The sequence below is a fragment of the Salvelinus sp. IW2-2015 genome, linkage group LG3 (genome assembly GCF_002910315.2).
Source record: "Salvelinus sp. IW2-2015 linkage group LG3, ASM291031v2, whole genome shotgun sequence".
NCBI classification, from domain to species: Eukaryota; Metazoa; Chordata; class Actinopteri; order Salmoniformes; family Salmonidae; genus Salvelinus; species Salvelinus sp. IW2-2015.
The window spans coordinates 16,295,831-16,311,985 of record NC_036840.1 but is presented as its reverse complement, the minus strand read 5'-3'; the positions used below and the strand labels follow the sequence as shown (position 1 = coordinate 16,311,985).

General features: G+C 40.6%; 1 protein-coding gene across 6 annotated transcripts in view; it reads left to right on the top strand.

The window, feature by feature from the left end:
* Positions 1 to 16,155, top strand: part of LOC111951526 (lysine-specific demethylase 5A) — a 66,509-nt gene that overhangs the window by 15,955 nt on the left and 34,399 nt on the right. For all 6 annotated transcript variants that reach the window (XM_023969715.2, XM_070434883.1, XM_023969705.2 and 3 more), the window contains one exon: positions 4,066 to 4,144. In XM_023969715.2, the coding sequence (XP_023825483.1) occupies positions 4,066 to 4,144 (79 nt within the window). The remainder of the gene's footprint in view (positions 1 to 4,065; positions 4,145 to 16,155) is intronic.

Here is a 16,155-nt window from a genome sequence, read left to right as displayed (position 1 = left end):
CTTAGTGTCCTATAGGATATACTACACCCCTAATGATATAGTGAAGTCTGGTTACGTTCTAGGATCTCTGAGGAATACATACGAACGTGATTTGACTGGTTGAAACAACGTTTAGGGTTAGATTTCACAGATTTGCACTTTGAACGAGTGGAAATACAAAATCGATCGTACATGCTATATGGACCTTTTTAGGATATGAAAAATGATTTTATCTAACAAAACGACACTTCATGTTATTTCTGGGACCCTTTGTTCCTAATAACACTTATTTTATTAAAACTATAAATGATCAGGTTAATACACTATGATTTATTTCAACATAATCTCACATTATTTACAAATTTAAAAAATGGCAGACTCCTTGCATACATTCTGAAATCTTTCTCTGATTTAAGTACACGTTTCACCTTCAGAGGTGAATTTATCAAACCTATCGCAGTGAAAAAATTAGTTTTGTTGTTAGGAGCGCTCAAACAATAGCATGGCATTTTTTCGCAGTAATAGCTACTTCAAATTGGACAGTGCAGTTATATTAACACAAATTTGAGCATTCAGCCCATATAAGACACTTATATGTACCGACATTTATTGTTTCTCTAAAATCTGCAATGGTGACACAAGGCGCTGCATGATTTACAAATTTCGACGGACATTTGAGAAATTTACCGGACCCATATGTAATGGGTGCGTAACCTGATTAGGACGTTCACCCACGGTGCTCAGAATGACAGAAATCACGTTTGGATTGTTGTACTTCATATTAACGGAACATGAAAGTCTAGGATGCAACAATGTGCGGTCCTTCTTGCCGAATTCTGATGTGCACTTTGAAGATGTCAGAATAACTATCCACATTTACTTTTCCTCTGCCAACAAGACGAGTAACGAATAGCAAAATTACTAGCCTATTTCTTTCTCGACAAGATGACCAATAGAATAGGTAAACTTTTCTCCTATGGGGGATAGCAGCAATCTGCTATCCCGCATAGAAGAAAAGTTTACCTATTTTATTGATCAGCTTGTCGAGAGAGAAATAGCTTATTTCCAATCTGACTTTGGGTCAGATGTGGGATGATCGAACCAGTTGGTCTAGGCTACATAGGAAACTTTAAAAAGCAATTGGTCTGATGCAACAGGTCAGAAAATGTTGCACAAGGCAGATGACTCTGTACGAATGTTCGTTCAATAGTTAATGCAATTGGCGAGAAAACACTGCTGTCAAAAGTGCACATGTGAGTGGTTTCATGTAACAGAGATGAAAATATCCATTAGAAAGAGGGAAGATCTAATATGCAAAAACTATCTTGGGATGCTATTGTGACTACTATTGTGCCTTTGGCTACTGGACAATGAAAGAAAGTTGATTATAAAATAATTGCCTTCATGGATATGGTCAAATTTTTGGCTAGGCTACTTTGAAGCATGGTAAGACATGCCTTGTATTAAAACATTCAGGTTTCAAACAATTAAGTATATTTTTTCAAAATGTATACTGCCTCCAGCTTATTGCAAAGTTGTGTGTGACACGCTGATGAAACCTGCCTTCCATTGCCTATGCATTTGCTGTTTGAGATGCTGTAGCAGCAGCTCTCGTACCCTCTTGACAGATTTTCCGCTCAAAGGCTCTATCTACTAGAGGTTGACCGATTATGATTTTTCAACGATACCGATTATTGGAGAACCCAAAAAAGCCGATAACGATTAATCAGACGATTTTTATATATATATTTGTAATAATGACAATTACAACAATACTGAATGAACACTTTTAGTTTAACTTAATATAATACATCAATAAAATCAATTTAGTCTCAAATAAATAATGAAACATGTTCAATTTGGTTAAAATAATGCAAAAACAAAGTTTTGGAGAAGAAAGTAAAAGTGCAATATGTGCCATGTAAAAAAGCTAACGTTTAAGTTCATTGGAACTCATTAGAACTTAGAATCTGGTGGTTCCTTTTAAACGTGAGTCTTCAATATTCCCAGGTAAGAAGTTTTAGGTTGTAGTTATTATAGAACTATTTCTCTCTATACCATTTTGTATTTCATATACCTTTGACTATTGGATGTTCTAATAGGTACTTTATTGCCAGCCTAATCTCGGGAGTTGATATGCTTGAAGTCATAAACAGCGCAATGTTGCTGGCAAACGCAGTAAAGTGCTGTTTGAATGAATGCTTATGAGCCTGCTGCTGCCAACCACCGCTCAGTCAGCCTGCTCTATCAAATCATAGACTTAATTATAATATAATAACACACAGAAATACGAGCCGTAGGTCATTAATATGGTAAAATATGGAAACTATCATTTCGAAAACAAAACGTTTATTCTTTCAGTGAAATACAGAACCGTTCCGTATTTTATCTAACGGGTGGCATCCYTAAGTCTAAATATTCCTGTTACATTGCACAACCTTCAATGTTATGTCATAAWTACGTCAAATTCTGGCAAATTAGTTCGCAACGAGCCAGGCGGCCCAAACTGTTGCAAATACCCTGACTCTGCGTGCAATGAACGCAAGAGAAGTGACACAATTTCCCTAGTTTAATATTGCCTGCTAACCAGGGTTTCGTTTAGCTAAATATGCAGGTTTAAAAAAAAATATACTTCTGTGTATTGTTTTTAAGAAAGGCATTGATGTTTATGGTTAGGTACATTCGTACAAAAATTGTGCTTTTTTCGCAAATGCGCTTTTGTTAAATCATCCCCCGTTTGGCGAAGTATTCTGTCTTTTTAGGAAGAAATAGTCTTCACACAGTTCGCAACGAGCCAGGCAGTCCAAACTGCTGCATGTACCCTGACTCTGTTGCACAGAACAGAACACAAGAGAAGTGACACAATTTCCCTGGTTAAAAGAAATGCATGTTAGCAGGCAATATTAACTAAATATGCAGGTTCAAAAATATATACTTGTGTATTGATTTTAAGAAAGGCGTTGATGTTTATGGTTAGGTACACATTGGTGCAATGACAGTGCTTTTTTTTGCGAATGCCCTTGTTAAATCACCCATTTGGCGAATTAGGCTATGATTCAATGATAAATTAACAGGCACCGCGTCGATTATATGCAACGCAGGACAAGCTAGATAAACTAGTAATATCATCAACCATGTGTAGTTAACTAGTGATTTATGTTAAGATTGATTGATTGTTTTTTATAAGATACGTTTAATACTAGCTAGCACCTTACCTTGGCTCCTTGCTGCACTCGCATAACATGTAGTTAGCCTGCCACTCAGTCTCCTCGTGGAGTGCAATGTAATCGGCCATGATCGGTGTCCAAAAATGCCGACTACCGATTGTTATGATAACTTGAAATCGGCCCTAATTAATCGGCCATTCCGATTAATCGGTCGACCTCTAATCTGTACGCATGTGATGGATAAGATGCATAACGAATATACTGTACACGTGCCAATTTTAATTCCACAACAGTATGAGAATTAACCTATAGATCGATGAGCATTATTTCGTTTATTTTTTATTTTTATTCTCCCGGACAATTGGCGCCGGGAAATTTATCAGCCTTTACATTTTTTTTTTTTTTGCCAGAAGCCTGCTATTACAGGTTAACGGAAACTCTGCTTGAGGTAATCCAGAGAATTTACTGTATGGCAATTGTTTTGTGTAGTTTGGCATAAAGACTTCCAAATGACATGCAATATACAGCAACAAACATAATGCCTACAGAGGTATCACCATGGATTCATTGATTATCCAGGCCCAATATCACATTACTGTTGTTGGCTACCTTTTAAATTGAACAGCGACCCAGCTTCTGCCCCTTCATCATTTCCTAGATTCCCCAGCTGCAGTCAGTAGAACTCTCCACGGGGTCAGTGGTTGATGTTTGTCATTCCAACAAGATCTAACTGTTTCCTGGACATCTCTCCAGGACTCTGCATCTGAAATAGACCCTATTCCCTATATAGTACACTACTTTGGGGCCTGCATAATACTCTGGTCAAAAGTAGTGCGCTATATAGGGAAACGGGTAACATTTTGGACTCATCCCAGGAACGTTCCCTGATTTTGTATCATGTTTTTGTCTCCTCTCCTAGCGGGAAAACAAAGAGCCCAAGCCCATGCAGATCTTTGGCAGTGGTCCCAAGATGGTTGGTTTAGAGATTGTACCGGCTGGTAAGGAACTTAGCTAGTATTTATTTGACTTCACTTATCCAGAGGAGATGCTGCAACGACAAGTGAGTTTCGATAGAAACTCTAGAGCAGGCCGCCTAAGCAGTTTATCGGGACGCCTAAGTCCAAGCTATATATATATTTTTCATTTAAATATATATATATTTTTTTGTATATACATTTTCGCATGTTAACGCTTTGTTTTTAAACAACTTAAACCAGATATAAAGTATGTCGGAAAGATAATGCCATATACAGTGCATTTAGAATGTATTCAGGCTAGAGGTCGACCAATTAATCGGAATGGACGATTAATTAGGGCCGATTTTCAAGTTTTCATAACAATCGGAAATCGGTATTTTTGGATGCCGATTTTGCCGAATAAAAAAAATATATATATACACTGCTCAAAAAAATAAAGGGAACACTAATATAACACATCCTAGATCTGAATGAATGAAATATTCTTATTAAATACTTTTTTCTTTACATAGTTGAATGTGCTGACAACAAAATCACACAAAAATGATCAATGGAAATCAAATTTATCAACTCATGGAGGTCTGGATTTGGAGTCACACTCAAAATTAAAGTGGAAAACCACACTACAGGCTGATCCAACTTTGATGTAATGTCCTTAAAACAAGTCAAAATGAGGCTCAGTAGTGTGTGTGGCCTCCACGTGCCTGTATGACCTCCCTACAATGCCTGGGCATGCTCCTGATGAGGTAGTCCCAGACCTGGACTAAAGCATCCACCAACTCCTGGACAGTCTGTGGTGCAACGTGGCATTGGTGGATGGAGCGAGACATGATGTCCCAGATGTGCTCAATTGGATTCAGGTATGGGACCGGGCGGCCATCCATACATCAATCCTTCCTCCTTGCAGGAACACACTGGCATGACAGCTCCAGCCACATGAGTCTAGCATTGTCTTGCATTAGGAGGAACCCGGGCCAACCGCACCAGCATATGGTCTCAAAGGGGTCTGAGGATCTTCATCTCGGTACCTAATGGCAGTCAGCTACCTCTGGCGAGCACATGGAGGGCTGTGCGGCCCCCCAAAGAAATGCCACCCCACACCATGACTGACCCACCACCAAACCGGTCATGCTGGAGGATGTTGCAGGCAGCAGAACGTTCTCCACGGCGTCTCCAGACTCTGTCACGTGCTCAGTGTGAACCTGCTTTCATCTGTGAAGAGCACAGGGCGCCAGTGGCAAATTTGCCAATCTTGGTGTTCTCTGGCAAATGTCAAACGTCCTGCACGGTGTTGGGCTGTGGATGTCGGGCCCTCATACCACCCTCATGGAGTCTGTTTCTGACCGTTTTGAGCAGACACTGCACATTTGTGGCCTGCTGAAGGTCATTTTGCAGGGCTCTGGCAGTGCTCCTCCTGCACAAAGGCGGAGGTAGCGGTCCTGCTGCTGGTTGTTGCCCTCTTACGGCCTCCTCCACGTCTCCCTGTGTACTGGCCTGTCTCCTGGTAGCGCCTCCATGCTCTGGACACTACGCTGACAGACACAGCAAACCTTTTGCCACAGCTCACATTATGTGCCATCCTGGATGAGCTGCACTACCTGAGCCACTTGTGTGGGTTGTAGACTCCGTCTCATGCTACCACTAGAGTGAAAGCACCGCCAGCATTCAAAAGTGACCAAAACATCAGCCAGGAAGCATAGGAACTGAGAAGGTGTCTGTGGTCACCACCTGCAGAACCATCCTTTATTGGGGTGTCTTGCTAATTGCCTATAATTTCCACTTGTTGTCTATTCCATTTGCACAACAGCATGTGAAATTTATTGTCAACCAGTGTGCTGCTAAGGTGACAGTTTGATTTCACAGAAGTGTGATTGACTTGGAGTTACATTGTGTGGTTTAAGTGTTCCCTTTATTTTTTTGAGCAGTGTATATATACAGTGGGGAGAACAAGTATTTGATAGACTGCCGATTTTGCAGGTTTTCCTACTTACAAAGCATGTAGAGGTCTGTAATTTTTATCATAGGTACACTTCAACTGTGAGAGACGGATTCTAAAACGAAAATCACATTGTATGATTTTTAAGTAATTAATTTGCATTTTATTGCATGACATAAGTATTTGATCACCTACCAACCAGTAAGAATTGGCCTGTTAGTTTTTCTTTAAGAAGCCCTCCTGTTCTCCACTCATTACCTGTATTAACTCATCTCATATGTATATACTGTACTCTATACCTTCTACTGCATCTTGCCATCTTGATGTATCATTAGCCACTTAACAATGCCACTTTTATATATATATATATATATATATATATACATACCCTACATTACTCATCTCATATGTGTATATACTGTACTCTGTATCATCTACTCCATCTTGCCTATGCTGTATTATACCATCACTCATTCATATTTTTTTTATGTACATAGTCTTATTCATTCCTTTACGCTTGTGTGTCTAAGGTAATTGTTGTGAAATTGTTAGGTTAGATTACTCGTTGGATATTACTGCATTGTCGGAACTAGAAGCACAAGCATTTCGCTTACACTTGCATTAACATCTGCTAACCATGTGTATTTGACAAATACAATTTGATTTGATTTTGGTAGGAAACCAGGCACCGCTCATCACCTAGCCAATACTGGGGCCCCTCGGGTGTGTACTTAGTCCCCTCCTGTACTCCCTGTTCACCCACGACTGCGTAGCCAAACACGACTCCAACACCATCAACAGTGGTAGGCCTGAACACCGACAACGATGAGACGGCCTGTAGGGCGGTCAGAGAACTGGCGGTGTGGTGCCAGGATAACAACCTTTCCCTCAGTGTGAGCAAGACAAAGGAGCTGATTGTGGACTACAGGAAAAAGCGGGCCGAACAGTCCGCCATTAACATTGACGGGGCTGTAGTGGAGCAGGTCGAGAGTTTCAAGTTCCTTGGTGTCCACATCACCAGCGAACTATCATGGTCCAAACATACCAGGACAGTTGTGAACAGGGCATGACAAAACCTATTCCCCCTCAGGAGACTGAAAAGATTTGGCATGTGTCCCCAGATCCTCATGGTTCTACAGCTGCACCATCGAGAGCATCCTGACCGGTTGCATCACCGTCTGGTATGGCAATTGCTCGGCATCTGACCATAAGGCGCTACGGAGGGCAGTGCGTACGGCCCAGTACATCACTGAGGCCAAGCTTCCTGCCATCCAGGACCTCTATACCAGGCGGTGTCAGAGGAAAGCCCATAATTGTCCGTCTCCAGCCACCGTAGTCTCATAGATTGTTCTCCCTGCTACCACACGGCAAGTGGTACCGGAGTGCCAAGTCTAGGACCAAAAGGTTCCTAAACAGCTTCTATCCCCCTCTCTTTTGTACACTGCTGCTACTCGTTGTTTGTTATCTATGCATAGTCCCTTCACCCCTATCTACATGTACAAATTACCTAAACTAACTTGTACTCCCACACACTGACTCTTTACCGGTACCCCCTGTTTATGGCCTAGTTGTTCTTGTTACTTTTTAATATTTTTTTTACTTTAGTCTATTTGGTAAATGTTTTCTTAACTCTTCTTGAACTCCATTGTTGGTTAATTAACCTCTCTGGCGCAGGCGTTCCGCTAGCGACCCACCTAAACAACATCCGGTGAAATTGCAGAGCGCCAAATTCAAAATACAGAAATACTCATTATAAACATTCATTAAAAGATACAAGTGTTATACATTGGCTTACAGATTAATTTCTTGTTAATCCAGCCGCTGTGTCAGATTTCAAAAAGGCTTTACGGCGAAAGCATACCATGCGATTTATCTGAGGACAGCGCCCCGCTTACAGAAGCATACAAACATTTTCTAGCCAAGTAGAGGAGTCACAAGTCAGAAATAGCAATAAAATTAATCACTTACCTTTGAGCTTCAACTGGTTGCAGTCACAAGAGTTCCTTTTACACAAATGTTTGTTTTGTTCGATAAAGTTCTTTATGTTCCAAAAATTTGGCGCGTTTTGTTCAGTAATCCACTGGCTCAATGCCGGTCACAACATGCAGACGAATACATCCTAATAGTACCGGTAAAGTTTGTCGAAACATGTCAAACGATGTTTATAATTAATCCTCAGGTTGTCTATTGTCTAAATAATCAATAATATTTCAACCGGACAATAGCGTCTTCAATAGAAAGGAAAAACAACGAACAGCGCGCAATCGGTCACGCGTGCAAAGGAGCTCTGCTTCATTCTGCATGCCACTTACAATATGTCTCATTCTACCTCGTTTTTCAGAATACAAGCCTGAAACAATGTCTAAAGACTGACATCTAGTGGAAGCCATAGGAACTGCAATCTGGGTCCTAACCCAACACATACTGTATAGGCGGGCAGTTGAAAACTACACACATCAAAAATATCCCACTTCCTGGATGGATATCCCTCAGGTTTTCGCCTGCCAAAACAGTTCTATTATACTCACAGACATTATTTGAACAGTTTTGGAAACTTTAGTGTTTTCTATCCAAATCTACCAATTATATGCATATCCTAGCTTCTGGGCCTGAGTAACAGGCTTTGTTAACTTTGGGTACGCTTCTCATCCAGATGTTGAAATACTGCCCCCAAGCCATTACAAGTTAAGGGCTTGTAACTAAGCATTTCATGGTAAGGTCTACACATGTTGAATTCGCCACATGTGACAAAGTTTGATTTGATACCATTCCTACGCTGAAGCATGGTGGTGGCAGCGTCATGCTTAAGGGATGTATTTCAGCGGCAGGGACTAGTCGACCAGTCTGGATTGAGGGAAAGCTGAACGGAGCAAAGTGCAGAGTTTCTTGACAACCTGCGACGGTTCACCTTCCAACAGGACAATTACCTTAAACACACAGCCAAGACAATGCAGGAGTGGCTTTGGGACAAGTCTCTGAATATTCTTGAGTGGCCCAGCCAGGGACCCAAAATTAGCTTTTAAACTGCAACATTTTCTTTCAGCTCCATGGCAAAATGTGTAGAATTGCAGAAAATGAACTTTAAAACAGCAAAAATATATCTTCTGCTCAGCCATGGAAACCCATTTCGTGTAGCAAAGTTACTTTGCTGATGTTGCTTCCAGAGGCAGTTTGAAACTGAGTGTTGCAACCGAGGACAGATGATTTTTTTTACGTGCTACGAGGTTCCGTACTCGGCAGTCCCTTTCTGTGAGCTTGTTGGGCCTACCTCTTCGCGCCTGAGCCGTTGTTGCTCCTAGACGTTTCCACTTCACAATACCAGCACTTACAGTTGACCGGGGCAGCTTAGCAGGGCAGAAATTTGACTGACTGACTTGTTGGAGAGGTGTCATCCTATGACTGTGCCATGTTCAAAGTCACTGAACACTTCAGTAAGGCCATTCTACTACCAATATTTGTCTATGGAGATTGCATGGCTGTGTGCTCAAAAGTTTGGACACCTACTTATTCCAGGGTTTTTCTTTGTTGTTACTATTTTCTACATTGTAGAATAGTAGTGAAGATATCAACACTTTAAAATAGCAKATATGGATTCATGTAGTAACCAAAAAAGTGTTAAACAAATCAACATATATTTGAGGTTCTTCAAAGTAGCCAACCCTTTGCCTTGACAGCTTTGCACACTCTTGGCATTCTCTCAACCAGCTTCATGAGGTAGTCACCTGGAATGCATTTCAATTAACTTCTCTAGGGTAGGGGGCAGCATTTGGAATTTTGGATGAAGAGCATGCCCAAATTAAACTGCCTGCTTCCTCGGCCCAGAAGATATGATATGCATATAACTGGTAGATTTGGATAGAAAACACTCCAAAGTTTCCAAAACTGTTAAAACAGTGTCTGTGAGTATAACAGAACTGATTTGGCAGGCGAAAACCTGAGAAATCCATTCAGGAAGTAGTTATTTTTTTGMTTTTTTAGTTTTCTATTCAATGCCATTACAGTATCCATTGACTTAGGACTCAAATTGCAGTTCCTATGCCTTCCACTAGATGTCAACAGTCTTTTAGAAATTGTTTCAGGCTTGTATTCTGAAAAATTAGGAAGTAAGAGCAGTCTGAATGAGTGGACCCTTAAAGTGTCACAGAGCTTTTTCATGCGCACGACCGAGAGAGTGCGTTTCTTGTTTACATTTTCTATTGACGACGTTATTGTCCGGTTGAAATATTATCGATTATTTAGGCTAAAAACAACCTGAGGATTGAATATAAGCATCGTTTGACACGTTTCTATGAACTTTACGGATACAATTTGGATTTTTTGTCTGCCTGTTTTGACTGCGTTTGACCCTGTGGATTACTGAAGAAAACGCACGAACAAAACTGAGGTTTTTGGATATAAAGAGACTTTATCGAACAAGAGGAACATTTATTGAGTAAATGAATGTCTGCTGAGTGCAACCATATGAAGATCATCAAAGGTAAGGGATTAATTGTATCTCTATTTCTGACTTGTGTAACTCTTCTACTTGGCTGGTTACTGTTTGTAATGATTTGTCTGCTGGGCTATGTTCTCAAATAATCGTAAGGTATGCTTTCGCGGGAAAGCATTTTTTAAATCTGACACCGTGGTTGGATTCACAAGAAGTTAATCTTTAAACCTATGTAAAATATGTTTTGTTTTCTGAATTTTCATAATGAGTATTTCTGTATTTGAATTTGGCTCCCAGCAGTTTCACTGGCTGTTGAAGAGGTGGGACGCTAACGTCTCACGTACCCTAGAGAAGTTAACAAACTATAGTTTTGGCAAGTCGGTTAGGCATCTACTTTGTGCATGACACAAGTAATTGTTCCAACAATTGTTCAGACAGATTATTTCACTTATAATTCACTGTATCACAATTCCAGTGGGTCAGAAGTTTACATACACTAAGTTGACTGTGCTTTTAAYCGGCTTGGGAAATTGCAAAAAATTCTGTCATGGCTTTAGAAGCTTCTGATAGCCTAATTTATATAATTTGAGTCATTTGGAGGTGTGCCTGTAGATGTATTACAAGGCCGGCCTTCAAACTCAGTGCCTCTTTGCTTGACATCATGGGAAAATCAAAAGAAATCAGCCAAGACCTCAGAAAAAAATMGTAGACCTCCGCAAGTCTGGTTAATCCTTGTGAGCAATTTCCAAACGCCTGAAGGTACCACGTCCATCTGTACAAACAATTGTACTCAAGTATAAACACCATGGGACCACGCAGCCATCATACCGCTCAGGAAGGAGACGCGTACTGTCTCCTAGAGATTAATTTACTTTGGTGCGAAAAGTGCAAATCAATCCCAGAACAACATTAAAGGACCTTGTGAAGATGCTGAAGGAAACGGGTACAATAGTATCTATGTCCACAGTAAAACAAGTCCAATATCGACATCCTGAAAGGCCGCTCAGCAAGGAAGGAGCCACTGCTCCAAATTTCGCCATAAAAATACCAGACTATGGTTTGCAACTGCACATGGGGACAAAGATCGTACTTTTTGGAGAAATATCCTCTGGTCTGATGAAACAAAAATAGAACTGTTTGGCCATAATGACCATCATTATGTTTGGAGGAGAAAGGGGGATGCTTGCAAGCTGAAGAACACTATACTGCCATGAAGCACAGGGGGGCAGCATCATGTTGTGGGTGTGCTTTGCTGCATGAGGGTCTGGTGCCCATCACAAAATAGATGACATCATGAGGGAGGACAATTATGTGGATATATTGAAGCAACATCTCAAGACATCAGTCAGGAAGTTAAAGCTTGGTCGCACATTGTTCTTCCAAATGAACAATGACCACAAAATGGCTTAAGGACAACAAAGTCAAGGTATTGGAGTGGCCATCACAAATCCCTGACCTCAATCCTATAGAAAAATTGTGGGCAGAACTAAAATAAGCGTGTGCAAGCAAGGAAGCCTACAAACCTGACTCAGTTACACCAGCTCTGTCAGGAGGAATGGGCCAAAATTCACCCAACTTATTGTGGGAAGCTTGTGGAAGGCTACCTGAAACGTTTGACCGAAGTTAAGCAATTTAAAGGCAATACTACCAAATACTAATTAGCATTAAACGTATCTTATAAAAAACAATCAATCTTAACATAATCACTAGTTAACTACACATGGTTGATGATATTACTAGTTTATCTAGCTTGTCCTGCGTTGCATATAATCGACGCGGTGCCTGTTAATTTATCATTGAATCATAGCCTAATTCGCCAAATGGGTGATTTAACAAGGGCATTCGCAAAAAAAAGCACTGTCATTGCACCAATGTGTACCTAACCATAAACATCAACGCCTTTCTTAAAATCAATACACAAGTATATATTTTTGAACCTGCATATTTAGTTAATATTGCCTGCTAACATGCATTTCTTTTAACCAGGGAAATTGTGTCACTTCTCTTGTGTTCTGTTCTGTGCAACAGAGTCAGGGTACATGCAGCAGTTTGGACTGCCTGGCTCGTTGCGAACTGTGTGAAGACTATTTCTTCCTTACAAAGACAGCCAACTTCGCCAAACAAGGGATGATTTAACAAAAGTGCATTTGCGAAAAAAGCACAATTTTTGTACGGATGTACCTAACCATAAACATCAATGCCTTTCTTAAAATCAATACACAGAAGTATATTTTATTAAACCTGCATATTTGGTTAAAAGAAATCCAGGTTAGCAGGCAATTTTAAACTAGGGAAATTGTCACTTCTCTTGCGTTCATTGCACGCAGAGTCAGGGTGGGTATATGCAACAGTTTTTGGCTCGAACTAATTTGCCAGAATTTTACTTAATTATGACAACATTGATGGTTGTGCAATGTAACAGGAATATTTAGACTTATGGATGCCACCCGTTAGATAAAATACGGAACGGTTCTGTATTTCACTGGAAGAATAAACGTTTTGTTTTCGAAATGATCGTTTCCGGATTTGACCATATTTATGACCTAAGGCTCGTATTTCTGTGTGTTATTATGTTATAATTAAGTATGATTTGATATAGCAGGCTGACTGAGCGGTGGTAGGCAGCAGCAGGCTCGTAAGCATTCATTCAAACAGCACTTTCGTGCGTTTGCCATCAGCTCTTCGCTGTGCTTCAAGCATTGAGCTGTTTATGACTTCAAGCCTATCAACTCCCGAGCTAGTTAGCGGGGTGTGCGCTAATAGTGTTGCAATCGGTGATGTCACTTGCTCTGAGACCTTGAAGTAGTTGTTCCCCTTGCCCTGCAAGGGCCYCAGCTTTTTTGGAGCAATGTGTAACGATGCTTCGAGGGTAGCTGTTGTCCATGTGTTCCTGTTTCGAGCCCAGGTAGGGGCGAGGAGAGGGACGGAAGCTATTCTGTTACACTGGCAATACTAAAGTGCCTATAAGAACATCCAATAGTCAAAGGTATATGAAATACAAATGGTATAGAGAGAAATAGTCCTATAATAACTACAACCTAAAACTTCTTACCTGGGAATATTGAAGACTCAAGTTTAAAAGGAACCACCAGATTCTAAGTTCTAATGAGTTCCAATGAACRTAAACATTAGCTTTTTTACATGGCACATATTGCACTTTTACTTTCTTCTCCAAAACTTTGTTTTTGCATTATTTTAACCAAATTGCACCAGTTTGATTATTTATTTGAGGCTAAATTGATTGTATTGATGTATTATATTAAGTTAAACTAAAAGTGTTCATTCAGTATTGTTGTAATTGTCATTATTACAAATAAATAGATATATTTTTCATCATATTTTCATTTTTAAATCAGTATCGGCTTTTTTTGGTCCTCCAATAATCGGTATCGGTATCGGCCTTGAATAATCATAATCGGTCGACCTCTAGTATGTACAGTTGAATTCTGAGGTTTACGTACACCTGCCATCCTGTACCTGTACCGCATGTGTGATGTTCAGATGTACCGATCCTGTGCAGGTGTTGCACGTGGTCTGCCACTGTGAGGACGATCAGCTGTCTGTCCTGTCTCCCTGTAGCGCTGTCTTTAGAAGGGCTATATAAATACATTTGATTTGATTTTGATTTGATCTTAGGCATCTCACAGTACGGTCATTGCAATCTATTGCCCTGGCCACATCTACAGTCCTCATGCCTCCTTGCAGCATGCCTAAGGCACGTTCACGCAGATGAGCAAGGACCCTGGGCATCTTTCTTTTGATGTTTTTCAGTCAGGACACTAGAGAGGCATTTCTACAAAGTCTCCATAACTGTGACCTTAGTTGCCTACCGTCTGTCAGCTGTTAGTGTCTTAATGACCGTTCCACAGGTACATGTTCGTTAATTGTTTATGGTTCATTGAACAAGCATGGGAAACGGTGTTTAAACCCTTCACATTGAAGATCTATAAAGTTATTTGGATTTTTACAAATTATCTTTGAAAGACAGGGTCCTGACGTTTCTTTTTTTGCTGAGTTTACGTACGTACATACATGCATGCGTACGTGTATGCATGCATAAGTACATGTAAGGGAAAGTATACGGATTATCACTTTTTCCACATTTTTGTTACGTTACAGCCTTATTCTAACATTGATTAATTTGTTTTTCATCCCTCATCAATCTACACGCAATATCCCATAATGACGAAGCAAAAACAGATTTAGAAATTGTTGCTTAAAAACTGAAAATAAGCATTTTATATAAGTATTTAGACCCTTTACTCAGTACTTTGTTGAAGCACCTTTGGCAGTGATTACAGCCTTGAGGCTTCTTGATGTTACAAGCTTTGCACACCTTGATTTGGGGATTTTCTCCCATTCTTCTCTGCAGATCCTCTTAAGCTCTGTCAGGTTGGATGGGGAGCGTTGCTGCACAGCTATTTTCAGGTCTCTCCAGAGATGTTTGATCGGGTTCAAGTCCGGGCTCTCCCTTGGCCATTTAAGGATATTCAGAGACTTGTGCTAAAGCCACTCCTGCATTGTCTTGGCTAGGGTCGTTGTCCTGTTGGAAGGTGAACCTTCGACCCAGTCTGAGGTCTTGAGGTCTTTGGATCAGGTTATAAAGAAACTCTGTACTTTGCCTTGATCCTGTCTAGTCACCCAGCCCCTGCCACTGAAAAACATCCCCACAGCATGATGCTGCCACCATGCTTCACCATAGGGATGGATCCAGGTTTCGTCCAGACGTGATGCTTGGCATTCAGGCCAAGGAGTTCAATCTTGTTTTCATTAGACAAGAGAATCTCGTTTCTCATGATCTGAGAGTCTTTAGGTGCCTTTTGGCAAACTCCAAGCGGGCTGTCAGGTGGAGTCTGTCTGGCCACTCTACCGTAAAGGCCTGATTGGTGGAGTGCTGCAGAGATGGTTGACCTTCTGGAAGGTTCTCCCATCTCCACAGAGGAACTCTGGAGCTCTGTCATTGACCATTGGGTTCTTGGTCACCTCCTTGACCAAGGCCCTTCTCCCCTGTTTATTTAGTTTGGCCAGGTGGCCAGCTCTACGAAGAGTCTTGGTGGTTCCAACCTTCTTCCATTTAAGAATGAGGGAGGCCACTGTTCTTGGGGACCTTCAATGCTGCAGAAATGTTTTGGTACCCTTCCCCAGATCTGTGCCTCGACACAATCATGTCTCTGAGCTCTACGGGCAATTCTTTCGACCTCATGGCTTGGTTTTTTCTCTGACATGCACTGTCAACTGTGGGACCTTTTATATAGAAAGGTGTGTGCCTTTCCAAATCATGTCCAATCAATTGAATTTACCACAGGTGAAGTTGTAGAAACATCTCAAGCATGATCAATGGAAACAGGATGCACCTGAGCTCAATTTCGAGTCTCATATCAAAMGGTCTGAATACTTATATAAATAATGTYTTTCAGTTATTTTTTTAAATAAATATACAGTCATTCCAAAACCTGTTCTCTTTTTCATTATGGGGTATTCTGTGTAGATCGATGAGGTTTTGTTTTTTATTTAATACATTTTAGAAAAGGCTGTAATGTGATAAAGTCAAGGCGTCTGAATACTTTCCGAAGGCACTGTCTCTAGTTTATTTTTTGTCAATTGTTTGGCCAATAGACTTGGTCAACTGAGATTTCTTTTGTCGAGCAGTCGCAAATTGATTTTTTW